Here is a 26,030-nt window from a genome sequence, read left to right on the forward strand (position 1 = left end):
AAAGATGGGGATCAGTAATTAGAAGTGAAGGAGGACATGCAGATGGTTTGTGTTACACAGAAGGATGGCGGGGATTGGGTGAGATGGAGGTAGATTATCTGCTGTGGCAACAGACTTTAGGGCACTGCTCTTAAAAACACAGTTATTTAACTGATCTTCCCAGGCTTTCAGGCTTCTGAAGCACTTTGATGGAAAGCGTTTGTACTTGCTCAGACTTTTTCTCTTGTTTCATTGCTGCCTGCATCAGCTGAACATTATATCCCATGGGTTGACAGAAAACGGGTTTAGAGCCGCGACGTAGCACGAGCACAGCACTGAACATATGCGGGGCGGCACCTATCTAAAGGAAATGAATGTTAGCAATGTTGGTTAAAAATCTTTTTGTTGACCCTTTGGGTTGTAAACTTGTTCAGATTACACTGATCCACTTCTCTGACATTTGGTCGCACTCAGATATGCATAATAAAAATAATAAACGTTATCTATATAGCACCTATAAAAACAGAACTCGGAGTTATGCAGAGTACTCGGAGGCTAAATTCAAACAACCATAAAAGTCGAGATTGTTAAAACAATAAAGGGAAAATGTAAGGCGCAAACCAGGCAATCACAATAAATTGTGTGATTCCATGGAAAAGCACAGCGTTCTTCAGGCCCTGTGCAATAACGTGAGCGTATCTAATAAAACAAAACTGTGCAAAGTTTGACTAATGTCTATGACATGGGGACCTGGATATTTTATGTTTTCTCATGATTCACTGGAGGAAACTTCAATAACCTGCATTTTGTGTAAATTGTACCATCATGTGGGTGAGACGTATCAGTCAAAATAAAATTCTCCTCACTTACATTTTAATACCAGGCTTATCTTCTAGCCCAGATTTGTTCTGTCTCAAAAACTCGTTTTAAAACTCATCATTGTAGCTTATCTCAGTGAAAATGGAGAGCACTGTTACTTCTGTTCCCTTGCTACTGCTAAGACCTCAAGCAAGGGAACAGAAATAATAACGTAGACAAGTTAAGGCGGTAACCGGACAATAAAAGGCTGTAAAAGACAGCATTACTTGTATTGAGAGGACAGAATACAAGTCTATATAAAGTGAGTTTAAGATGAACTTTAAAGGAGGTCAAGGATTTGGCCTCATCTCCTCAGGCCGTTTGTTCCGAAGAAGAGGAGCACGATCTGTTTTAGACTTGAAACAAATGGAGAGTCTGCTGAAGCCAGTGTTTCCACAGTGTGTCTTTCTCGTGTCCTCCCCTAACCCTCCAACTGGCCACAGCAGATGGCTGCTCCTCCCTGAGCCTGGTTCTGCCAGAGGTTTGTTCCTGTCAAAAGGGAGTTTTTCCTTCCCACTGTCACCGAGTGCTTACTCATAGGGGGAGCTGTCTGATTGTTGGGGGTTCTCTCTATTATTTTAGGGTCTTTATCTTACAGATTTTTCTTTCTTGTTGTCTTTCTTCTCAACTTTTTCAGGTGCTCTAGCCGGCGGCATCGACATCTCAGCCCACTGGATGACGGACGTGAAGGGAGGGTTGTGTCTCCGAGGCTTCTGGTTCAACCACGAGCACTGCTGCTGGTTGTCTAACGAGACCACGTTCCAGGAGAGGGACCGGTGTCCACAGTGGCAGAGCTGGGCTCAGCTCATAACAGGAAAGTCAGAGGTAGGAGAAGATTTTAAAACTTTCTGCTGATTTTGATGCGTGCAATTTCTAGTTGGTAGCAGTTGTTATTCTCAGAATTGTTTTTGAGGGATTTTCTTGGCTCCAAATGTGTGAATGAAGTGTAATCCCAAGCCTTGAGTTTGAGATTTGTTGACTGTTCCTCAGGCTTCAGTGCTGCTATGGCTCCATCTACTGGTTGAAAACTGTCATGGTGCAAAATCTAAACCACTGTGACTTCAGGATTTCCACAAAACGAATCCCTGCTTAGTTATTTATGTTATGTTTATTTATGTTGTGTTTATTTATTCATTTTTCAGAAATCATTTGTCACTTCGTGTGTGTGTGTGTGTGTGTGTGTGTGTGTGTGTGTGTGCGTGCTATTTGTGCCTCTGCAGGGTCCCTTTGCCTACATCATGAACTACCTGATGTACATATTTTGGGCTCTGATGTTCTCCTTCTTGGCTGTCATACTGGTCAGAGCCTTTGCTCCGTACGCATGCGGATCAGGAATACCAGAGGTAAGGCTGCACTCTAAACAATAATGGTAAACCATCACAGTTTTTAACTGACTCGTTATATTAATGGTTTAAATCACTTTTTTCCCACTTTATGTTGTTGCTTTTATTTCATCTCTTATTTAGTTCATAGGCCACTTACAGCCTGTTTTGACATCAGGAATAGTTGGACCACTAAGACTGTTAGATAATTAACTATAGAGGCAAAAAACACCTTCAGGAGATTCTCTTCTCTTTCACTATAAAGAAAATTCTAAAAATTTAAAAATGTAACCTAAAAATGTCATATTTAATAAATCTTTAACATATAAATGTAAAGAAAAGCAAGCCATATAACAGCTCTGTTTTTCCACACTGCTGTAATAAACCAGTGAAATCCGTCACCCACAGCTCCTTAATCTGACACAGATTTGTAAAATTACAGAAAGGTAGAGGGAGCTTGTTACCCAAACTTTGAACTGACTGTTTCAATGACATTTAAAAAGAAGAAAATGTTTTGGACCCAGTGTTTTTTCTTTTTCTTTTTTTCTTAAACAAAGAACAAACACAGTTTCTTTGGTTCATTGACGGCAGCAATCCCTTAGGTATTGTCCCCAGCCCTCTTGTGGGCCTTTTAGGTACTGCAGTCAATTCAATATCATTAAAATAATTTGGGATTGGTTCCAAAATCAGGTTTTTCTATTGAAATGTTCTTTTAAAATCCCAGAAGATTTTTTTTAAATGTAGATTTTGTAATAAATGTAAAAATGAAGACCGTTCAAACCTTTGGCTCAGAATTGTGAGGATTTGATATCCATGATCAGGGGTCGGCAACCTTTCTGATGACGAGTGCCATTTAAAATTTCCTCAGAGGTCAGTGTGCCATATGATTGCATTAGCAATAAATTTAATAACGCTCTATATGAACAGTTACACACTATATAGAACCACTTCATACAATTATATTTGTTCGCAGATGTTGGCAGCTATCAGCGAATAGTTATCAGCTATTTTGAAACAAAAAAAAAAGACTTTTTATCCATAACAGCAAATGGACTGTACAACAGAAAATACAAATGCTATTTATGGTCTCCTCACAACAATGATAAGAAAAATAAACTGGGCCAGTATGGCATGTTTGATAATACAGAGACACACATGTTAATCTGATCTCTGGTCTCCCACTCAGAGACACAGGTCTCCGAGTGTCCAGCATTCAGACGGCTACCTGAGGAGAAAATCTGCTCACACAGATATGTGGAGTCAAATACTGTCAATAAGGCCTCTGCAATGTTCTGAAGACAGTTAAACTTGTCAGGTAGTGATGTCCAACAGGTGAAAATGCAGCTCCATGAACACGCACAGCTGTGGATTCCAGCTGCTTCCATGTTGCGTTAACTGGCATTAACTCAGCCAGTTAATGTGAGACAAACCCAGCTGCTCATTAAAGATTTCTGGTTTGATCAGAAAATAAAACATTGGTCCAAACACCTGAAAATCCCAAAAACGCATTGTGTCTCGAGTCTACGGATGTATCCGTGTGTTTCCGTGGTGCTGATGCTGTGCTGAGCGGACAGCTCCTGAAGCTTTTGAAGTGTCAGAATGTGGAAAGCTAACAACGACCCTCTCACCGGTAGGCGAAGTTATTTTTAGCCAATTACAAGTTGAATCTGGTAGTTGGGGTTGTTAGCTAAGATACCGTCATTAAGAAGCGGCACAACTAATGTGTCTATGTGAGCTGATTTGCGATGTGCACCGCTGGCCTGGCCATTTATTTTTTGATGCACCCTCTCAGATTAATTCACTGCGTGTCGTGCCCAGGAATGGACTGGGACAAAAAAACAGCCTCTGGCATTTTGACTACAGACCGGCCCACCAGGTATTAAAGCCATAAAGCCTTTGAATGAAAGCAAACACTGTTGTGACAGTGATGTACAGTCTTGTTGGTATATTAATGATTTCTATACATTTTACATCAGATAAAAACTTTGGTTGTAAGCTTCAGATAATTATTTAATAACAGCTAGACATTTTAAATGAGAATAAGAAAGAAAAGTATTTCTTTGTGCCCCCTTTTCCCTGTTAATGCCCTACCTGCCCCCTGGCAACACTTTGCTAGACCCGCCCCTGCACAGTTACCAGCTGTCAGCTACATAAAAAAGGATCCTGGTGTTATTTGTCTCTCAGAAACAGTTCATAACTTCAGCTCATTCATGTTAACTAAAAGGTAAACCTGTTTCTCCATCACCTGTTCAGCTCTGATGATTCAGTAAGGACATCTCCTGGTTTCATCTTCATGTTTGCCTCTCACCAGATATACAAACCGATATCATGACCAGCAGCTTTTACAGCTGTGGCTCCAGCAAACATCAGCTGATACTAGAAATTAATATTAAATAAATTCTAACAACAGCTGATCAAGCTTAAACGTGCTGCTGTTGTTTAGCGCGACATCCGCTGGTTTCCTCTTTCTGGCGCAAAGTGGGCGATAAACAAACAAGAGAGAAAAGCCGATCAGCTGATCATTGATCAGTTTCATGATTGAAGTAGCAACAGGAGAGGGAGGGGGAGAGGATGAGAGAAGAGGAGGCAGCTGCAGCGTAAAGACGCAGAATAAATCCAGCTGTGTGTCTTTTTCATTGTAGCTGAAGTCCGGGACAAACTGTTCCTTTTCAGCTCAACACGAAACGCGTAATAATTTCTCTGAATGCAGGACGATTCTGTCTTTTTACGGGACGGTTGGAAACTCTGCTAACTAAAGTTCAACATCAGTAACATCATAGCACCCACCCAGCTGTATAGAAACTCTGTCATGCTAGCTAGTACGCAGTACGAGTTATTGTAACTGACTGTAAAAAGTCAGCACAACGAAAATAAACTCCACCTAAACTTTGTTTGTATCATCTGACCCAGACAGACTGCAGGTCATAACTTCTTACCTGAAGTTCAGTTCACCTGACACTCGGACCGGCAGCTGCCTCAGGTCTCTCCTCCTCCTGCCTCCCCTTTCTCTCATCCACCTGCTGGCCTCCACCACTTGCTAATGTTACTGAATCTGAGGAAGCTCCACCACAGCCACCACCAAACAACTAAGTTATTTTTACACACCGGCCAGCATCTGACCAATCCACCACCTTTCATTGTTTATACCGTTACAAAAAAATAAAATAAAAAATCATCAGGCCACCGAGCAAATGCCCGATGACCAGTCCAGCTATGGTCGTGCCATCAGTTAACCCTTCGCGTGCCCAGGGTTGCCGACCCCTAATCTACCACGATGGCTAAAAGTTTTGGCAGCGGCACTGGTTTTGGGTTTCATAACTTTACAGTTTCATGTTTCAGAATTTAGTTTTTCACGTTTCTGTTCTAGTGAAGAACAAGTACGAGTATTTCATAAGCTTCAAAGTGGTTTATAGTCAAATAAGTCAAACTTATGCAGGGAGTTGGTGTTTCCAGTGTTGACCCATCTTGATGACAGTCCACTGCAGCCTTAGAAGCCTCACTGGGCTCCTGCTTGCCCACCTGCTTTTTAAAAAGAGGCCATGCTGAAGACTTGAGGCACTGATTAAGCAGACATCACTCAGGATTTGGCCCAGAAGAGAAGCGAACTACAGAAGAAGGGTCAAAACTGTTAACACTGACTCTTTGCATAAATTTGATTTATTTGCCACTAAAAGTCTTTGAAACCTATGAAATGCTTTTCAGTGGTTAAAGTGGGAGCTGTCATGTTGGGGTGGTGCAGCATGAGAACAAGAATTACTTAGACACTTCATTCATAAACACATCAACAACAACAACAACAAAGAAGAGTTGCTCGTTAATGCTGCTCCTGTTCAGTTGTAGGAAACTTAGTATATTCACGTACTTAGAGTGTTTTTCTTTTTAATTTTAATAAACACCAGGTCAACTAGTTCTGCTTCTCCTGTTCCCTGTTCTTCCCGTCCATCTGCCTTTGTTTACTCTCCTGTTCGCTCAGTTTCTTTCATTCTTCATTTCTGAGGAGGTGAAAAGCCAAAGATTTGCTTACACTCTGGAAAGCCAAACATTTTCTCACTGGATTCGTCCATTCTAGAAAAAAACGAAAACAAAAATACACCAGCTTCCTCCAAATCCAAATATTATCCTGCTCACTACTCCTCTCAGTTGAAGAACTGTTTAATTTTGTGGAACTTGAATCGTTTTCTCCCAACACTCTCGTTTCTCAAAGGTCAGCAGGGCCACGCACGAGAGATTAACCACTTATTTGAAAGAAAAATATCAAAACGCAAACCTCATTTCTCTCCTTGGGCCCTCCTTCTGTGTTTACACTCGCTTTCTTGTGGTTATACACTCAGACAGGCGTATCTAAACTGAACCCTCCCTAACATAAACATATCCTCATCTTCTCCTTGCACATGCAAACAAACCCACCCACTCTCACCTCCGTCTTCCTCAGATTAAAACCATCCTCAGTGGCTTCATCATCCGGGGCTACCTGGGGAAGTGGACCCTGATCATCAAGACCATCACCCTGGTCTTAGCCGTCTCCTCCGGGCTCAGTTTAGGGAAGGAAGGCCCTCTGGTCCACGTCGCCTGCTGCTGTGCTAATATACTCTGTCACCTGTTCACCAAGTACCGCAAGAATGAGGCCAAGAGGCGAGAGGTAAGCAGGGGTGACGCCGGTGTTGTTGGAGGAGTTATTGCGGGTTTTTGGGGAAACTTGACAGGAAAGACGGTCATCAAGAAAAAAAACCGTACAAGCAAAATATTGCAATAGCTAAAGACCAATAGTACAAGGCTGTTGACCTTTTACATTTATGCAGATAAATTGATCTGTTACATGAAAGTCCAACTTGGAAATGATATTTTAAACCACACTGGTTAATCATGCAAGTCTTAAATTGGAAGCAGACCTCAAAACAGGAGCTTTTTATATAACCTGGAAACTCACACCTGATAATTTTGGATGGGTAAATGGAATTAAGGAGATCTCTCAATGAGAGAAAAATAATGTGACTGTCCAGAATATCTACTCTCTTTGCAGAAATATATTTTTCACATATTCTCTAGTTTAGATTAAATTGATGGAAAAGACAAAGTTTCTGATTGAAGCTTTAAATTTTTCACATAAATGGGAACAGCAGTGCTTTTCCTGTACTGCCGTTATCCCTTTAATCTGCACGTGATCAAGTTTGACGGGCTTGATCACTTGATTGTTTTGTTGGGCAAGACAGTTGGTACAGTCTCTCCCTTTTTTTCTTGTCTCTACATGTAGGTGTTATCAGCGGCAGCAGCAGTGGGCGTGTCAGTGGCTTTTGGAGCTCCTATTGGAGGAGTCCTGTTCAGTCTGGAGGAGGTGGGTAGAGCTTATGATGCGTTTTCCACTGTTTTCTATCATTTGTCTGCAGATTCTCTGTATCTGTATTTCTGTGTCAGAACAACACCTGCAGTGCCGGCTGTTTTATTACTCCACAAATACCTGATTTGAATTGGGTTTTTAATTGCTTTCCACTTCCTGTGTAATTTTTTCGTACTGGAACGAGCACAGCGCTGGCACCAAGCTGGGACATAATAAATATGAGAAATTATTTGCAGTCTTACTTTGGGAAGCGAATGCATTTTTGGCAGCTGTCAAATCCATCTTGGGTAGAAACATGCTGAAGAGTTTCTGGAATAAGGAAACTGGCACTTTGATCACCTCATGGGGTTTCCCCAAAACAGGGAACATGACCAGTGTCTTTATAGAGCCGGCCTGGCCGTGCACTGAACTGATGAACCACGGTTAGTTTATAATATGAGATAATGTAATGAAAACTATTAGGTCAGTGTTGGTCTCACAAAATAGAGGAAAGGCCAATACTTGAGCATTTTGTTAATTAAAAAAATACTTGGAGTTTAATTGCCCATGCTGTTTTTTTATTGGCTCTTTCTATCGCCCCACTCAGAGATCCCATCTCAAATAAAGAGTTGCTTAAGTCTGCTATGCTTATTAGACTTTCCAAGAGTTTTTAATTTCATTTAGTTTAAAATTGTTATTTTTGATTCAGTTGTGTCTAATTTGGTTTCCAGAGCTTGCTTTGTTTTTATTGTTTAAAGATGTTTAAAGATGACTGAGATATTTGAGTCTCGCATAAACAGAAGCAGTAAAAGTTTTCTTGGGATGGTTGTTTTGACAATCTGAGCAAAATTGGAAAAAGACAACACTTTAAAAACGAGGAGAATAATGTCTTATTTTGTTTTAGTTTGTTTTGTAAATACAATTTTTGGTTAAGCCTAGTTTTTATATCTTTGTGTTTTCCATTCAGTCCAGTTGTAGTTATTTTGTTTAGGTTTGGGGTGAGGTGTAGTGAGGTGTAGTGAGCTCCGGCTTTGCCTCTCTCTCATCAATAAATGTCTCTGTCCGCCTCTCTCTCCTCCAGGTGAGCTACTACTTCCCCCTGAAGACTCTGTGGCGTTCGTTCTTCGCCGCTCTGGTGGCGGCCTTCACCCTGCGCTCCATCAACCCGTTTGGGAACAGCCGCCTGGTGCTCTTCTATGTGGAGTTTCACACGCCGTGGCACCTGGTGGAGCTGGCCCCTTTCATCCTGCTGGGGATCTTTGGAGGCCTTTGGGGGGCGCTGTTCATCAAGGCTAACATTGCCTGGTGCAGGCTTCGTGAGTAGCGGTGACATATCTGTGACGTATTTTTCTTTCCTTTGTGTCTCCAACCCATAAATTAACTTCTCCACACACCTCACAGGTAAAACCACTTGTCTGGGTCACTACCCCGTCATCGAGGTGCTGGTGGTCGCCGCGCTGACCGCCTTGCTCGCCTACCCCAACAGTTACACCAGGATGAGCGGATCCGAGCTCATCTCGGAGCTCTTCAACGACTGCTCCCTGCTCGACTCGTCTCAGCTGTGCGGCTACAAACAGGTCAGCCGATAAATCGCTGCATCAGGATACTGCAGTTTTTCACGTGATTATTTAACCTTGCTGAGCTATCTAATATATCTTTATATATATTTCTTGTTCTTCTCTCTCGCTGCTTCCTTTCCCCCTCTTTCTGTCTCCATGCGTATCTTTCTTCTCCTCACTCGTGCTCGCAGCCAGCCAACACGTCAGACACAGGTGTAGATAACAGCCTCGCTGACCGGCCAGCGGGACCAGGCCTTTACACGGCGCTGTGGCAGCTGGCCCTGGCCTTGGTCTTCAAGATGATGATCACTGTTATTACATTTGGCATGAAGGTTTGTGAAGAGACACTCAGCGGTCCGCTTTGAACTCCTCATCAATGAGACATTTATTGTTATTCTCCCCGTGGTGTAACATTGCATGTAAAAAGCCTACAAAGGCAGCTGCCTTTAATATATCTGAAGCCACATTTGATCAAGTTTCCAGCGTTCATTCACTCGTGTTACCCATTTGGGAATTTCGATGGATGAAGTAAGTGATTCTGTAAATGGTTTTCTGCGATTCATATGCGATGTGAATCCCCGTCATGTGGCTCGCTGAGGAAAGAAATGAATATTGTTTTCTAGAAAACGCAAAAGTCCCTTTGGTAACGAAGCTAAAATGAATTGGCTGAAAATGCCTGTGGAAATGTTTTAATTAGAGACAATCTTGTCTGAGATGGTGATGTGCATCATGAGGTTCTCTGATGGGGAAAAGTTGGGAACATAACCAGCATCTGGGAGGGAAGGCCCTCTTTTTGACTTATTGGATTAAAAGCTAACGCAAACTGAACTGTTAGATGCACAGAGGTCTGGATGGATATTTTTAACTGGTTCTGTCCGTGCAGGTTCCCTCTGGTCTCTTCATTCCCAGCATGGCAGTTGGAGCCATAGCTGGCAGGCTGCTCGGCGTTGGCATGGAACAGCTGGCCTACTACAACCACGACTCGGTTATCTTTAAAGGGTGGTGCTCTCAGGGGGCAGACTGCATCACGCCGGGGCTTTACGCCATGGTTGGAGCTGCCGCTTGTTTAGGTGAGACATGGATGTCTGTTTCCTGAGTGTTTGCTTGATTTAAACCACTGTGTGGTTGGGTGGAGGGTGAGAAGGGTGTCGTCGGGAGGATTGAGAAGTGACAGAAGATACTGGACAGAAAAGCGTAAAGCAAGAGTGGCGGTGAAGTCTCAGAGGCTGTTTGGGTTTAGATTTAGGCTGTTTCGTAGTAATATTCTAAACATGCTCTTCTACCAACATCCTGAGTCTGACATGGAAATGTTTTAGGATATATAGAAAGCAGCTGGATGTGAGAAGGCTGAAGGACTCCTTGGTCCACACCAGAGGAAGCCATTCCATGAATCTTTGTGTATGACTTTATCTATCCAGTTTATTATGGTCTGTAAATGATTCGAGGTGCCTGACATTGCAAACAGTCACTTAAAGGAGCTTTACATTTTTAATTTAAATCCACCCTTCAGTCTATCCATCCATTGTCCTTCCACTTGTCTCCTGAAGTCGGGTCACAGCGGCAGCAAGCTAAAATTTCCAGTTCCTCCTGAGGGATCCCAAGTTGTTCCCAGACCAGACAAGATATGGGTTTACCCCCCGATCTCGTCTCAGTTACGCATGCGCTGAAAACATCCAAAGGAGACATCCTTACCAGAGCCTCAATCCGCTTCATCCAGCTCCTTTCAACAAGTAGTAGTAGTGGTTCTCCTCTGAGATCCCTCTGGATGTCTGAACTCCTCACCCTGCCTCTAAAGTTGGCCCCAGCCACAGCAAGGAAGAAACTAATTTCAGCCACTTGTATTCACAAGTTTTCTCTTTTGCTCATTATCCGTAATTCATGACCATAGGTGATGGTTGGGGCATAGATGAAAGCTTCACGAAAGACTCGGCTCACTCTTCATCGCGACAAACAAGTTCATTGCACCAGTCCGCCCGTCCAACTGACACTCCTCCGTCACATTACTCGTGAATAAGATCCCAAGATACTTGAAGTCCTTTGCATAAAACAATCAGACAATCCACTATAAGCAGGCACCAGGTAATGGCAGGAAAGAAGGAAGGCCATTTTTTCTAAACAGGAAGAAATCTCAGGCTCTGTGACTGGAATCCATCTGCTGTGATGGGGAAAAACAGACAAAACACAACTCTGTGGAAGAGAGAATATAACAGTTAATAATTAAGAATGTATGAATGGATAGACGGAGCAGACGGGTGTCTGTTGATCAAAAACCAAAGGGAATGTGTGCAGTGTTTTCTTATATTAGTCCCCAGTGGAAGCATGAAAAACACGTCTCTTCACAGAGAGGTGTCTAGTCTAAAAACAGATGTTTAATTCTTCGCACAAGAAGAAAGTTTGAGGGTAGCGAGCCGCGTGTTTTATAGATCTGGGACAGAGTTTAAAGAGAGGTTTCTTGTTTCTGAAATATGTCTCTGTAATATATGCACACACTACACTTTATGATAGTTCTCATGAAATAAAATATCTGGCAGTGAAAGAGATCTCATCTGATTTAAGAAAGCCAGAGATTTCATTCCCTTTACTACACTGTGGTTTGTCTCTTTGCATTTTCCTCAAAGTCTCTTTCACAACACAGGGCAACAGCATTTACACACAGGAGTCTCCACTCTTGACCGCCTCAGACTCTCATGTGCTGCTGTTATTCTTGTTCACAAGTCACCATTATGGGATTGTGCCATCGTAGCTGCTCCGTGGAGCTGTTTGAGCTGCAAACATTCAAACCCAGCATACGCCAGTACTTGGATCTCTATACGTTTACTTATTTTGCTGGCAAAATACATGCTGGCACTAAATACATTCCTGATGATCTGGTACAGCAATGCAAATAGAGATTGCTCGTAGAGCCAAAACTAAAACAAGGGTAGCTACTTTCAGTTATTACACAGTAATAACACACTGCCAAATACTCTGAACCAGCTGAGTGTCTAGATAGAAAATGCTCCTCGAGTTTTCTTCCTGTTAACTTTTTCCCTCAAACAATATTTGATGACTTTCCCTGTACCCTCAATGACGATGTTTGACACCTCATAAATAAAGACGTGGTTTGGCGACTTTTACAGATTTTTCCCGGGGGGGGGGGGGTTGCATAATCACAAACCACCTTTACTAATATCTGATGCAAATCCAGTCATTTATTCTTTAGTCAGGCCTGAAATATGGCAGAAACCTTTAACCTCCTAGGACCTGGAGTCCACATATGTGGACGTCGCAATTTGGGCTGTCTAGACCAAAATACTAAATTTCGCTCTACAAGGGCCTGATATCCACTTAGAAGGACATTATACCGCCACTGTTCTATTGAAATTTAAAATGAATGTCCTCTCATGTGGATCTTACTTTTCTCAGAAACAAAAAGCAGGTTAAAAAAAAATAAAAAATAAAAATCTGGTAATTCTTTGTTTTTACATTCATCAGGTCCCAATCAGCCCAAATAGCAAAGAGAAATTAAAAATGCATGCCATGAAAGAGTTTGGGTCTTAGGAGGGTTCAGAGGAGAGCTTCTAGGGTCTTTCCTAGTAGGCTTTCAAAACATAAAGAGTGAAAAGGGAGTTCTTCCTTCTCACCATTCCCAAGTACTGCTCTGAAAATTTGGATTCTCTATTGTTCTGTGTTTTGGTTCTATGGTTACTACTTGTGTGTTATATAGTTTCTACATATACAGCATGAGTGGCTGGAAAGAAACAGAATTTCTACACGTGTGAGACTCATTCTGTTGTTGAAACAGCTGGATGTTATGTACATTTCACATGAGGAGAATCAGGTCAGGACGCGTGCTGCAGTAATCCTTTCTCACGTTTAGCACAAACAGCAGGAGGTAGTCCCACTTCAGACGCGTTCACGCCACTGGAAGGTGAGGCAGCCATCTGGATTAGCTAACAGTGCGCGCGCCACCCTGACTGCAGCTCGATTACTAATCTTACTTGTTTTTTGGAAAAACCTCTTGAAGTGATGAAATTAATCTTGTTAGATTTTTGTGGTACATAATCACAAAAAAATCATCAGTTAATAATTTAAATGTGTAGAAAAAAACAGGAAGAAAAGTTTTTAATCCTCTGAAAGGGGAAAAAAAGGATATACAACACTCGTAATAAAGTCTTTGACATGCAGCTGTTTTGTGGCAGTTGTTTTGAAGAAAAGCACAGAGTTGAAAACGTAGCCTTGGTTTTCTGGCCACATCTGAGGTCGAAGATGATGATAATTGGATTCAGACTTTACCAGCTGATGTTAGTGGCAACAGTGTCATACAGAGAGGAGATGAATGGTCTGAGCTCTCGGGTAGAGAAATAGATGTGCCACTAAATGCCTCTGTAAACTCGATGAACAGCAGCGCGGTCTCTGTTATATGCTCACCTTATGTGCCCTCTGTTCTCTAATTGCTCTTTTTCTTTTTGCCTGCAGATGAAGATAAAATGAGTCAGACGGGAATTAAATCGCCTATTAATCTTGCTCGCCTGTGGTCTAACCTTTTCCATTCTCATATCTGCCTCCAGGTGGAGTGACTCGAATGACAGTATCTCTGGTAGTCATCATGTTTGAGCTGACTGGCGGTCTGGAGTACATTGTTCCCCTCATGGCTGCAACCATGACCAGCAAATGGGTGGCAGATGCTTTCGGAAGAGAGGGAATTTACGAGGTGACGTGTCTGCAAACGTTAATGAAAAGTGTCTGTCCCCTCCAACCCTTTGCTGTACAATAAGAGCGAGTTTGCGCTCTTTTTGTCTTTATTAGGATTCATGTGTTTTATTGTTTAGGTTTTTTTTCCCCCCTCCTTTTAAAAATGGAGACGTAAAACCTGCATGTTCTTGATGTTTCGCAGGCTCACATCAGGCTGAATGGATACCCGTTCCTGGAGCCAAAAGAAGAGTTTGAACACAGCAGCCTGGCGGTGGACGTGATGAGGCCGAGGAGGATGGACCCCGCGCTGGCTGTGCTCACGCAGGAGGGCATGACTGTGGGGGAGGTGGAGGTACGACTGCACATATTACACCTATGTTTCTTGGGAAGAGATTTGGAATCCTAATAGAGATAATAGAAATAACATTCGTTTCTTGGTTTATGCGCAGTCATTGGTGGAGAGCACGCACTTTAGTGGCTTCCCTGTGGTTGTCTCTTCGGAGTCCCAAAGGCTTGTGGGATTTGTACTCAGGAGAGATCTGCTCATATCAATAGGTATGAATTATGCTCGTGTGTAAACAAAGATCTAGTCACAGGGTTGTTGTTTTTTTGTTTTTTTTTGTATGCAAAGCAATTTGGTTTCCACAAATCCCACTTTGCTCCTTTCAGACAATGCCCGCAAACGTCAGGATGGCATCGTCAGTGCCTCCCAAGTGGTCTTCACTGAGCACACACCGTTGCTTCCTCCCGACGCACCGCCTCCCCTCCGGCTGAGGTGCATCATGGACCTGAGCCCCTTTACAGTTACTGATCACACCCCTATGGACATCACTGTGGATATTTTCAGAAAACTGGGGCTACGCCAGTGTCTGGTCACACATAATGGGTAAGAAGAAACACACACACACATGCATATACTTGATTTTGTAATTAATGTTTTTATATCAAGTATTTAGTGTCCAAAGGGCAAACCTGCGCTGGATTTAGTCTCCAAAATGACTTATTGTATGAGCAGAGCCCTCTAGTTTCAAGCAATATTAACAAAGATACACAAAATGACCACACTCCCACTCCCGTAGACATTAAACTGAGATATGTTGAGGAAATTGCGCTTGTGGAGGAATGAAAGGAGTGACAGATGAATGTGTAGGAGAGCTCGGGGTCATTCCTCTGTCAGGTCATGCATCAAGGTGAGCGCAGGAGTCAGGGAGGGGGAGACAGAAGGTTAATGGAGTGTGTGGCAGTGAGGAACAACAGTGGAAATTCTCAAGGTGTTTTTCTGCCTTAAACTCTGAACTGTCACTGACTCCATACCATGAACTTCAGTGAGGACTTTGTGTTTTGTACATCTGCTGATATAATGGCTTTTGGGGCTTTGGTATGCACGTCTCCGTAATGGAAAACATGTCATGGATAGAGCTACAAAGCCTACGTGGTATTTGATATTTGCAAAAGCAACACACAGGGAAGCGGAGGAATTATGATGATGGCACGCTATCAATTTGGACGCATTGAAGATTTTCTTTTGTAGCTCGTGACACTTTTTAAAATCTGCGTCTTCAAAGTAGTCCCGCAGTGATCAAGGCTTTTGTAGTATGATTGGGAAACTTAGCAGATGATGTGTATATATATTTTTTAACTTTCTAACATGTTTCCTCTTTCACCAATAAACCTTTCATGCACAGAGTATGCAGTAAGAACCAACACAGGGGAAACCGTAACCACCGTTCTGCCATTTAAAAAAAAAAAATAAAAAAATGTTTATACGAAAAATAACAAAAACTAAAACCATCGACAAAATGTGAAGAAATAAGTGACTTCATGTCCAAGACAACTGAGTATCGTACCAAAGAGATATCAGCTGCACTAGGGCTAGGCTGTACTTTCACGTAGTACCAAATAGCTAGGTTTCATTTGACGTAGACGTAAAGCGCGAAATTTGACTGGCGGTCGGAAGTGAAAAAGATAAGCGCAAAATCACAGACAGACAGTACGCAAAATGCCTATGTCCTGTTGTGTTTACGGATGCTCCAGTAGGTCGACCAGAGAAACTGATAAACGGTATTTTAGGGTACCAAAAATAGCCCAACGAAGAGGAGAAAAATGGAAAATTCTAACCGAAAAACGTAGGAAAAAATGGATTTTAAATTTACGTTTACAGTCGGGAGGAGCAGAGTTTGCCAATGCCCGTGTCTGCAGCGACCACTTCGTCAGAGGTAATGTTATGTTTGCAAACGAACTTATTAGCATTAGGTTGTCGTTAAATTCTCGTTTACTTAGTGCTTTTAAGTTAGTAGTCTAATATTGACTTGATTGGGACTATAGGCTGCCCAAGTGCTTTGGATGACGAAGAGTCGGAGGACTGGGCTCCGACGGTCAATCTCGGCTACGAACGAAAACCCAGATCGGAATCAGTTCTCAAACGAGAGAAAAGAATGAAGCTTAAGGCAGAACAGCATGGATGTGCAGAGGCGATTTTGGATATGCAACAGACGGCTGAGAATGGTTTACCTTGAAACAAACAACTGTCACTATAACGAAGTCCTAAGGATGTGGCATGTTTGTTGACGTTAAAGCCGCTACCGCTAACTGTTAGCGTGTTTAAGATAAAGCAATATAAGAACAAACACTCACCCTTGCAAACACCAAACTGTATCCATCACGGAGACGTTTTGTTCCAAGGTTGTGGACCCACCCGCTGACAAAAAAATTGTACGCCTCCAGACTCTTGAAAGCTTTCATTTGCTGCCTAGTGTAGTAAGAAGTCTGGAGGACCAAGTAGTTGGTGATATCCACAGCCTCGATAGTAGGCAAATCCTTTACTTCTGTGGTGTATTCGAACATTTTCAAAGAATACGGATCACGTCCGATATATTTTTTAACTATCTGTTTATATCTCTCCCGAGAAACGGGGTCTAAAGTTGCACAATAGCTGCTCTCCTGACTCTCCACAGTGTCCTCCATGTTTACTTCCGCCCTCCACTCAAAAATCGCGCTGCCTCCGCACGTCATCAGAACCACGTGACCGCAACCCAACTATTGTACTACAACAAGGTGCATCAGTTCAAGATAACCTTTATTTAACTACGTAAGTCGTTACGAACATGTTCTTAAAAGTAAATCCCAGAGAACAACATGCATCCAAAAAATTCCTACAAAATCTGTTTGTGCACATGCTGCATCGTGGTGGTAAAAGCCAGTGACTTGGTCACCAGAGTGAAAATGGGACGGCGACGTCTTCGTGACTAAGAAAAAACGGAGCCGCAGCTGGAATAACTCTGATAAATTGGCCAAGTTTTGCATGTTAACAGAGGGATTTATAAATGCAGAGAGATTGGTTGCAACACTTGGTCTACACTGATGAGCGCAATTTGTCTGCAAGTTGACTCAACTGGTTGCCAGCTGGTTGTATGCTGGTCATGTAAGAGAAGGTTGCTGAGTTGTCTGTCATTTCGGAGTAAATCACCGTCCTCCAACAACTTCGTCTATGTTTAGGATGAATTGCTGTTTCAGGTCTGTGAGGTTTTGGCTGGATTTATGCAAGTACTTAGTATGATTTTCTGGGTATCTAGACAGCAACAGATTTGGGATTTTCACCGATTTGTCACAGTTAAGAGCCGCATTATCACAAACAGATTATAGCTTGAATCCATTTAAGTGCAAACTGATAAGAAACTCGCAGCAGACTGACTCGGTCTTATTGGGATTGCATCGTCTTATTGTCACTTTGAAGATGGCAACTTACTGTGAGCGGCCCCGGACTTGGTTCCTGTCTTTGAAGCGACCATTTCATCGCAAGTTCATTGCACATGGTTGCAATATATTCAACCACTGTTTTCCCTACTGTGACTGCAGAATTAGAGATGCGATGAAGGATTTTATTAACTGCCCTCTGAACTCTCCCAGACTTTGCAATTACTCACAGGCAGTTGCAATTCCAACACGACCGCATCAGCAGCTTGGATTAGCTCCGTGCATTTCAGATCTGCATTCGCTTTAATATTTGATGAGCGCTATAATCTAACCACAAACAAAACAACCAGCGCCTGTAATCCTGAGTAAGTGATGTCTTTTTCTTCTCTTTTAGTTAGTTTTGTTCAGATGCATCATTAAAATGTTTTAAAGAGCTTAAATCAAACTTGGCCTCAGCTGTAGAAAACCTGGCATCAGTTCGGCCGCTACGAAGTCGACGCAGAAATTGGACTAAAGCTGCTGTTTGGTCATTCATTTGAAATGTGAGCTCTCAGGGATATTTAGCAAAAACTTTACTCTGTTCTAAAATCATCACTATCAACCACACCTCCTCCAGCCCCACTGAGGCCAACTTAGCTGAACAACACACTGTTCTTTTGTCTGTCGGGCCTTACATCTGTCTTCATAATGGAAAACTATAGTGTTGGTCTGCAGAATTACATTCAGCAACAGAAGAACAATAAACTTAATCAGAGTTGGGTTCATTTTTCTTCTTTCGGTCCGTCTCTCGTGCGCGCACGGTTGTTTAGATCGAGGTCTGACATGTTCAAACATGGGATTTTAGGAGTGGGACTGTGTATATTATGAATTTACAGTACATGCGGTGTATATAACAAAGGCGGTTAAACAAACACACGTAATCATGCAGCTTGTGGTTTCTCACTTTGTCCTCTTGGCACACTGTATCAAGTTTTCTACAGTAACGCTCCTTTTGTGGAAGACCGAGTGTTTAGCCTTGGCCTGAGCTGCCATCAAGGCACAGAGCCACCTAATGTTGCAAAGAGCGAATCAAAAAGCGGCGTAGAAAAAGAATGAAGATATGAAATGTGAGAGGGAAGGAAAATAAATGTAAGAATATGAAAGAAATGTGGGTTTGCCAGGGGAAGAATTATGCCAAGTTTATCAGTTTGGATCACTGAAGCAGAGAAGGCTGGCTCAGCCCAACTAATTCAGGCAACGTATTCACTGTATTTGCTCAAATTAAATTCTGAGGGTGAGGATCTCATGCAGCTCAGAGGTTAAGATGCAGCGAGCTACAATGTTCCTGTTATTTCTCTCTCTTTTTTTTTAAATATAAAGGCTTAAAATGATCCAAAGTGTTACCTATAAATCAGTAAAAACATGGAGACAAGCGTAAATTCTTTCCCTTAAAATCATCAGCAAAGTGACCTTTGAGCTACTTTAAAAAAAATGTTTTTTTCGCTACCTGGGGGACAATAAAATTTGATGTTACAACTTAGCACGAGCTGAAATACAGTCGAGTTGGCAAATGAGGTTAAAGAGGACTTCTCAGAATTTGTCATTGCAACCCCCGTGAGTTAGCTGATGTGCAAGAGGCTGTTTGAAGCAAGTCTTTTTAGACCTCGTGATCTAGTATTTATTGTAAATAAGCGCTCAAGGTACTTTTTACTTTAGTGTGGATCAAGTCACATCTGTAATGACTTTAAAAAACAAGAACTGGGTGCTCAAATTTGAATGTATTTTGTATTTTCTCTAATCCACACGGGGTCAAAAGTATATATAGTTGATGCCCTTTAGCAAGTTGCACCTCCACCAGGTGCTTTTGTTATCTGTCAACAAGCTTCCACAATAATTCTGACTGGATATGTGACCAATCTTCTTGGTAGAGTTGGTATAATGTTCATTTAAATTGGTTTCCTGCCACGGTCTCAGCTATTAAATGCACTTTCAATATCGATGTGGACAGGGATTAGGAAAGGCCATTCCAGAAGTATAATGTTCACCTGTTTTGATATGTGTTTGGGATCATTTACTGTTAGAACAACCATGTCCAACATCTAGCTGTTGCTTTGAGGTGAAGTTGAAGAATTTGGCAGTATTCCTCCCCCATTATTATTCCAGCCACTTCGTGCTATTGCTGCTGCCATTAAACAGCCCAGAACATGATGCTACCACCACCATGCTTGACAGGTGGTGCACTGTTTTTAGGTTTGAAAGCCTCACCTTTACTCCTCCAAACATACCTCTCGTCTTTGTGGCAAAATACCTCAATCTTTGTCTCTAATTTCATGTCAAATTTCCAGTACATGGCAGGCTGGAGCTTTGGTGGTTCCTGGGTTGTTTCAAAATATTTAACCTATTTTCTGTCATCTGAGGGTAAGGTAACAGTTTGACGGGGTCTGGAACAAGACCCAACGTTTTTTAAAGTCATTAAAGGTGTATGCTGTACATTCAGTCCGCCCTGGAAAAATAAAAGTTCAAAGAAATAATTCAAAGCCCCAAATTACCACGGCATTCATGCCCATGATGAATAGGTTTAAATTTGGTGACATCTTACTTACCTTGTACCCTAGATTGTCAAACAGCTGAAAATGTCTCAAAAGATGGGTCATTTCTAAGATGGATAATGTCACTGTAACTTCACCCACTGGTTTGTGGCACCTGAAGCTGAACTGTTTTGGGGGGGTCAACAGCACCGACAGCATCTAAACCTTTGTATAGTGGGTCTGTGTTACTCTGCAAGTTCACCAGCATGCAGTAGATGGCAGTGCATTTGTAAATACATACTTTCTTGGAATTGGAGTTGTGTTTACATTTAAATGAAGTTACACACTAGGTTATGGTGTGTGCTTTCAAGGGATTTTAAGCAGCATGGGAGGAAAAATAAACCTCAGGTTTCACAACACAGCCCGAGACACAATTTCTTTTGCACTATTTTTGGATGCTTATTCACCTCTTACTCACATAGCATCCATTTGATTCTTCGCATGTACTTTCTGTATAACTAACCACACAAAAACTTTGTTTTGGGTTTGATCCGAACACATCGTTATACTTGTAGTGTCACTCTTTGTCAGTGTGTATAACCAATTTATCCTTCCTGTGTAAAACCCCCTTCTTTACTGTTTCTTCCTGCTGCCACTTGAGTCTGACGTGTGGAGCAATAATTCAAACCAAGTTTGAGAGCAGAAGAGATGAAAATCAGCAACTGTCAACAAAAACCCCTCAGGCATGTAGCTGCTGCTCTTCACAACAGCTTATTATAAAAGATCGGTTTAAGATTGACTCGCCGCCTGTGGGTAACTTTGTCAAGCATAGACTCCTGAAGGACACATTGGCCTCAGATGGGCCCAAAGTAGAATTTCTTTCTTTTCTGGGTTGGGCTAAACAGGGACTTAGAGGAACATGAGGGAACTAGAGGTACATAAAAGGGGTGAGAAGGAGAAAGGACTGAAACTGGTTAAAGAAAGCTGTAGTCTGCTCTGCTTGGTTGGGCAGGATGAGGTTTTAAATGAAATGAATCACTCATTGTCTGGGAACAAAAAAGGTTTGCACACAGAAAACAGACCTTGAGGCTGTATGAAGTGCAAACTCTGGTGTCTGCGGTCCTACGAGATGTTAATTTTATCGCTCTCACCTGCAACAAAGGGATTTTCCCAGGCTATGTTTAGTTCAAGGTTGCCTAGTTAGGTGGAAGTCATTTTTGGTTGACTCTGTATTTGTTGTGTTGAAATTTAAAAAAACAAAAAACAAAACCTCGATCTGCTTTTGTTTTTCATGTGTCAGCTTAAGTTTATTTTGCAAAACAAGCCAAAACAACAACATCCTCACTGCCACAATGTTTTCGTTAGACTTGGTTTTGCCATGTTTTCATTTTTTTTTTTTTTTTTTTGTGCTCAGATTTCTTTGATCTTGTTCTCATTTGTCAAATTCACATCTTCACGCGAGCATTTATGAATGAAAGACAGTCCTGTCACATGTGTTTCTCTGAACAGATGATTAAAGAAGCAGCGCTGGGATGTTTGTGTGGGTGGAAGAAAGATGTAAAAGCTGCTTGTGTTGGGCTTTTTTGTTTTGGTCAGAGGATGAAGTTGTTTACATTAAAGTGGACCTGTTAAGCTTTTCAATATTATCTGTTTGTTAAATATTTATATTTCATCTAAAAAATATAATATGATATAATTCACATACAGCTGCAGTTGTGAATGTTAATGATGAGGTCAGTGTATTTAGAAATAATCCCTGGGAGCTAGAAGATCAGGCTTCAAGCCCCTTTAAACACAACGTCTCCATCAAATGTTTTTCTATTTTTACCTCTGCATGATGTTGGTATAGTGATCTCACAGAAGCCCCACCCACCTGCTCTGGAATACTTCTGTTTGCTAGGGACAGCCAATCAGACGAAAGGTGGCTTAAAGGGCGAAGAGCTAAAACAGCCTCTTTCAGTAAGGGTAAGCTGAGGTTGTGCACCAAAGCTTAGGCTTTATTTGAACTGAGAATCTTACAATGCTGCTGTAGTAGGGACTCAGGATAAAAATCTGAATGTAATGATGAATATTGTTATGCTTTAGTCCAAAAAACAGTAATTCAGGGTTCTTGTAGACGTCTGAATTTTGAGACTGCACGGACTACAACTAAACTAAACAACTACTTGGCTGTCAGATCTCCAGCTCTGCATGTCTTTTCCATAACACAGTAAAATGTAGGCTTAAAGCATCAAGGATATTACAGATAAACAAAAAAATATAATATATTGTAAACAGTGATTTCGGTGCTTATTGGGGTGTGGGTCATAGGGGCGCCAGTTAAAGCAGAGATTTCCAGATTGTCCTGGAGGGGTGCATAAGCTATCCCTTAGTCAGTTGAGGGATCTTCTCCAGCATGTCCAGGCCCTGCTGAGGTGTAGGACGCATCCCAGTCAGATGCCCAAACCACCTCATCTGCATCCCTCTACCAGCTGTACTCGAATTCCTGCCAAATGACTGAGCTTCTCACCGCAGACACCTTCCCAAGGACGATGATTTCTGCCGCTTGTATCCACAACCTCATTAAGAATACTGGGAGGTTGTCAGATGTTGTCTTTATGGGGGAAAGAGTTTAAGCTTCAGGGCTCCATACAGACCACTAACATGTGTCAAAATAGCGACTCTTTAATCTGATTTTCATGCTGGGGGAGGCGACGAAGCCACAGCTAAGGAGTCGGGCGAGCTGTGAGTGGAGATTCTCATAGTGTGGCCCCAAGAAATCTAGTTTTCATCGAGCCATTTGCAGCCAGTTCAGCCCATTTCTCTGACTCCTCAGGGCGTTGCTGCCTCACGTCATCACAGATCACAGCGTGCATACAAAAACAGCAATTTCCTGCAACGGTTTTAATTGAGCGAGCGTCGTGAGCTGATGGTGGTTCGCTCCTTTCAGATGCAGATGGTGACTGGCATGTGAGGACATCTCAACGTTTAATTTGTAAGAAGAGGAATGGCTTATGCCATCTGTTGAAAATCATCTGTCGCTAATATGCAGCAGATTAAATGTCCTCGGAGCGTTGCGCAATTAATCGCCGGATGTCGTGGACGGCTTCCATTTCTCTGAACCCACCACCAGCACCACTGGAAATTAGATTTGTGTTAGCAGAGTCGTGTTGTTGATCAGTCACTTGTTTGCTCTGTGTTTTCATGTTGCTGTGCTCTGCCAGTTGCCCTGGCTCCGTTTAATAAAACTGAATCAACTGTGCCGAGATAGAGGGCCAGGCCTAAGCGAAGGTTTCTGCTTTCTGTCACTCTCTCTGGTTTTCCATGACGAGGTGATCAAAGAATGACTTGAAGTCATCCACTTTTGTTCTGCTTTTCTGTCTCTGTTTTCAGGAGGCTGCTGGGAATCATCACCAAAAAGGACATACTTAAACACATGGCGCAGATGGCCAACAGGGACCCGGACTCCATCCTCTTCAACTGATCTTCTCCGTCCTTCCTCTTCATCCTCGCCCACCAAATCGCCCCTCTGTAGAGTGGGGTGAAGGGGGGGGGTACACCAGCTTGTAGACTTACATGAAATGCACCTTTACCTCTTTGGCGAGAGAGAGCCAAGGAAGCTTGAGCTTCATTTGCACAGCTGACCAGAGAACAATGGAATTTATTTTCTGTGTAACTTGAAGGCAACTTTGGCTCTTCGAATGACGACACACACCACTGAAAAAATTTCAAGAAAACAACAAGCTGTCAGAAACAGTGACTCGTCCTTTTACTGACAGTGCTGGACCCGATATCATGAGGGAAGTAGGACAGAAGTAAGTCGATGGAATATTTCACATCTGCACCTTCCAACATTTTCTGTTCTCATTTCCTTCCTCATTTTCAAACCAGTGAGGAAACCTTCAGAGAACCCCAAAGGCCACTTCTCTCTCCTCTGTTTGCCATCTCGATTCTCACACCTGGGAGGAAGGGGGGGGGAGGCAGGAACAGCTAATCCTCTGTTATAGGTGCTGACAAGAGGAGACTGGGTGGAGGAGGAGAAAATGAAGACATTGGGGAAGATGAAGAGCTGTTTTGGGAGCTCCGTGCCTGCCTCCGGGCCATCACAGCGAGCCCAGACAGAGCACTTTGAGCTGGGCTGATGGATGTGCAGACACCTCCCTCCCTCTGTGAGGTTTCCTGTAGCCGTGAGGGTGAAGGATCCAGGAGTGTGAGAACAGGATTGACTACACACACACACACACAAACACACACACACACACACACACACACACACACACACACACACACACACACACACACACACACACACACAAGCAAGCGTACACTCCACAAAGACTTTCACGTCAGCCTGGGAACCCACTAGAAACATCTTTTCTTTTTCTTTTCTTTTTCGTCGTATGTTTGAGTTTTGTGATACAGCTCCAGCCTGGGAACTATGCAGCGCTGTCCTGCCATGCAGACAGTTTTGTTATGTTAACAGCGTATATAGTCATCGGAAACCATGTCATTCCTTATAGAAGGTGAGGAGCATTTCCAGGCTGTTGTGGAAGGGTTAAAAGAAAATCATGATGTGAATTAATTTATGTAAATGTAAAATTGTTCACTCTACTAAATTATTCCCCTGATTAAAGTTGTGTTTTGTCTTCTTTGTTTTAGCTCCTCATCACTTCGACTGATGTCTTGTTTGCATTTCGTACTCACCTGATCTTTATTTCATTTATTTATATATTTTTTTAAGCTCCGATTCGAGCAAATCTCTCACTGAAACGTGTTTTTGTTTTCGTCGGTGATCAGAACACGAATTTTAGTTCTCTGAATTTACTTTTTTTTTTCTCAGTTTTGGCTTTTTAGGAAAACTGAAACTGATCCAGTGGAAAATGTCAGCTGCAGCTAATCAAAGAATCTTGATCAAAAATGAGAAACAGCTGCTGCTCTGGTCCTCTGAAATATAAGATTTTTTTTTTCTTCTGTCAGGTAATAGTGAGGTGAATCTTTGTTCTATTCAAAGACGTCATGTAGGCACAATTCTTCCGATGACTAACCACGCAAACAATTTTCAAATGAACGGAAAATGATAATTGTTCAAATTTTAGTTTAATCAGGTTTGAAGCTGAATTTAGGCATTAACGGTGATGTCAAAGTATATTACTCCGTAAATGAATCTGTATGCCATTAAACCCACCTCAACATTTTAAAATAATTGTGTTAATTTATAAAATGTTCTCACAGGACTAAATGCATCCCATGGCCCTCTCTTCTTTATTTTAGGGTTTTGTTTTGGGTTTGTTTATCAGCATTTTAACCAGGTCTGGACTTGGACATGACCATTGCAGCACCTTGATCCTTTCCTTTTTCAGCCATTCTGTTGTAGATTTGCTGCTGTGACTGGGATCATCGTCCTGTCGGATGACCTGATTTCAACCAAGCTTCAGCTGTCAGACAGGCGGTCTCACATTTGACAGGTTCTGCGAAATGAGGCCAAATCACCAGCCCTCCACCAGCGTGCCTGGCGGCTGATGTGCTGTGTTTCGTTTTTGCCAAACCTGTTGCCGTTCATTACGGTTAAACGTCTCCACTCCACAAACGTCTCATCTGGCCAAATCACATTGTTCCAGAAGTGTTGTGGTTTATTCAGATTTATTATTTCTCCTGCCAACCTTTCCAAACAAGTCATATTTGTTCAGGCATTTTCTAATTTGACAATCATGAACTAACTGAGGCCTGTGGAGTCTGGCTCTTTGTTCTTTTACATTTTCTCAGAGCATTTCACAGTGAAGGATCTCAGGAGTGAGTTTGCTGAATGTTCACTCCTAAGAAGATCGCTGCTTTGTGTTAACACATGGCTGAATGCTCCTTATTGCTGATCAGTTAATCGAGTATATTTGATTAGCAGGCTGGCTGCTACGTACCAGTCATAGTACGGATTTCCCCCAACCCAGTTTATTTCTCCAAACTTATTCTTTTTTATTTTGCTTAGCACAAAATTATAGAAAGGAAACAATGGCTAACAGAAACCATTTTATGAGCTAACTGGTGTTTATTTCAAGTGTCTCATGGCATATTACATTAATTACAGGTTCATTCATTTCTTTCTTTGTTTTGAATTTTTGGCAGCTTTGGTCCTCCATACGAGTCTGAATGG

The 26,030-nt window shown here is 42.2% G+C and overlaps 1 protein-coding gene across 4 annotated transcripts in view; it reads left to right on the forward strand.

Moving 5' to 3' along the window:
- Positions 1-24,536, forward strand: part of clcn5b (Cl-/H+ antiporter 5b) — a 43,991-nt gene extending 19,455 nt beyond the window's left edge. For all 4 annotated transcript variants that reach the window (XM_085450740.1, XM_085450739.1, XM_085450742.1 and 1 more), the window contains 13 exons: positions 1,475-1,662; positions 2,058-2,180; positions 6,592-6,798; positions 7,411-7,491; positions 8,555-8,789; positions 8,875-9,050; positions 9,224-9,364; positions 9,916-10,102; positions 13,583-13,725; positions 13,909-14,058; positions 14,156-14,261; positions 14,376-14,592; positions 23,279-24,536. In XM_085450740.1, coding sequence (XP_085306866.1) covers positions 1,475-1,662; positions 2,058-2,180; positions 6,592-6,798; positions 7,411-7,491; positions 8,555-8,789; positions 8,875-9,050; positions 9,224-9,364; positions 9,916-10,102; positions 13,583-13,725; positions 13,909-14,058; positions 14,156-14,261; positions 14,376-14,592; positions 23,279-23,369 — 2,045 coding nt within the window. In that variant the 3' untranslated portion in view covers positions 23,370-24,536. The remainder of the gene's footprint in view (positions 1-1,474; positions 1,663-2,057; positions 2,181-6,591; positions 6,799-7,410; positions 7,492-8,554; positions 8,790-8,874; positions 9,051-9,223; positions 9,365-9,915; positions 10,103-13,582; positions 13,726-13,908; positions 14,059-14,155; positions 14,262-14,375; positions 14,593-23,278) is intronic.
- Positions 24,537-26,030: the final 1,494 nt, after the last annotated feature.

The sequence above is a fragment of the Copadichromis virginalis genome, linkage group LG3 (genome assembly GCF_057382275.1).
Source record: "Copadichromis virginalis isolate Kocher_CV1m ecotype Utaka linkage group LG3, C_Virginalis_male_GT1.1, whole genome shotgun sequence".
Taxonomy (NCBI): Eukaryota; Metazoa; Chordata; class Actinopteri; order Cichliformes; family Cichlidae; genus Copadichromis; species Copadichromis virginalis.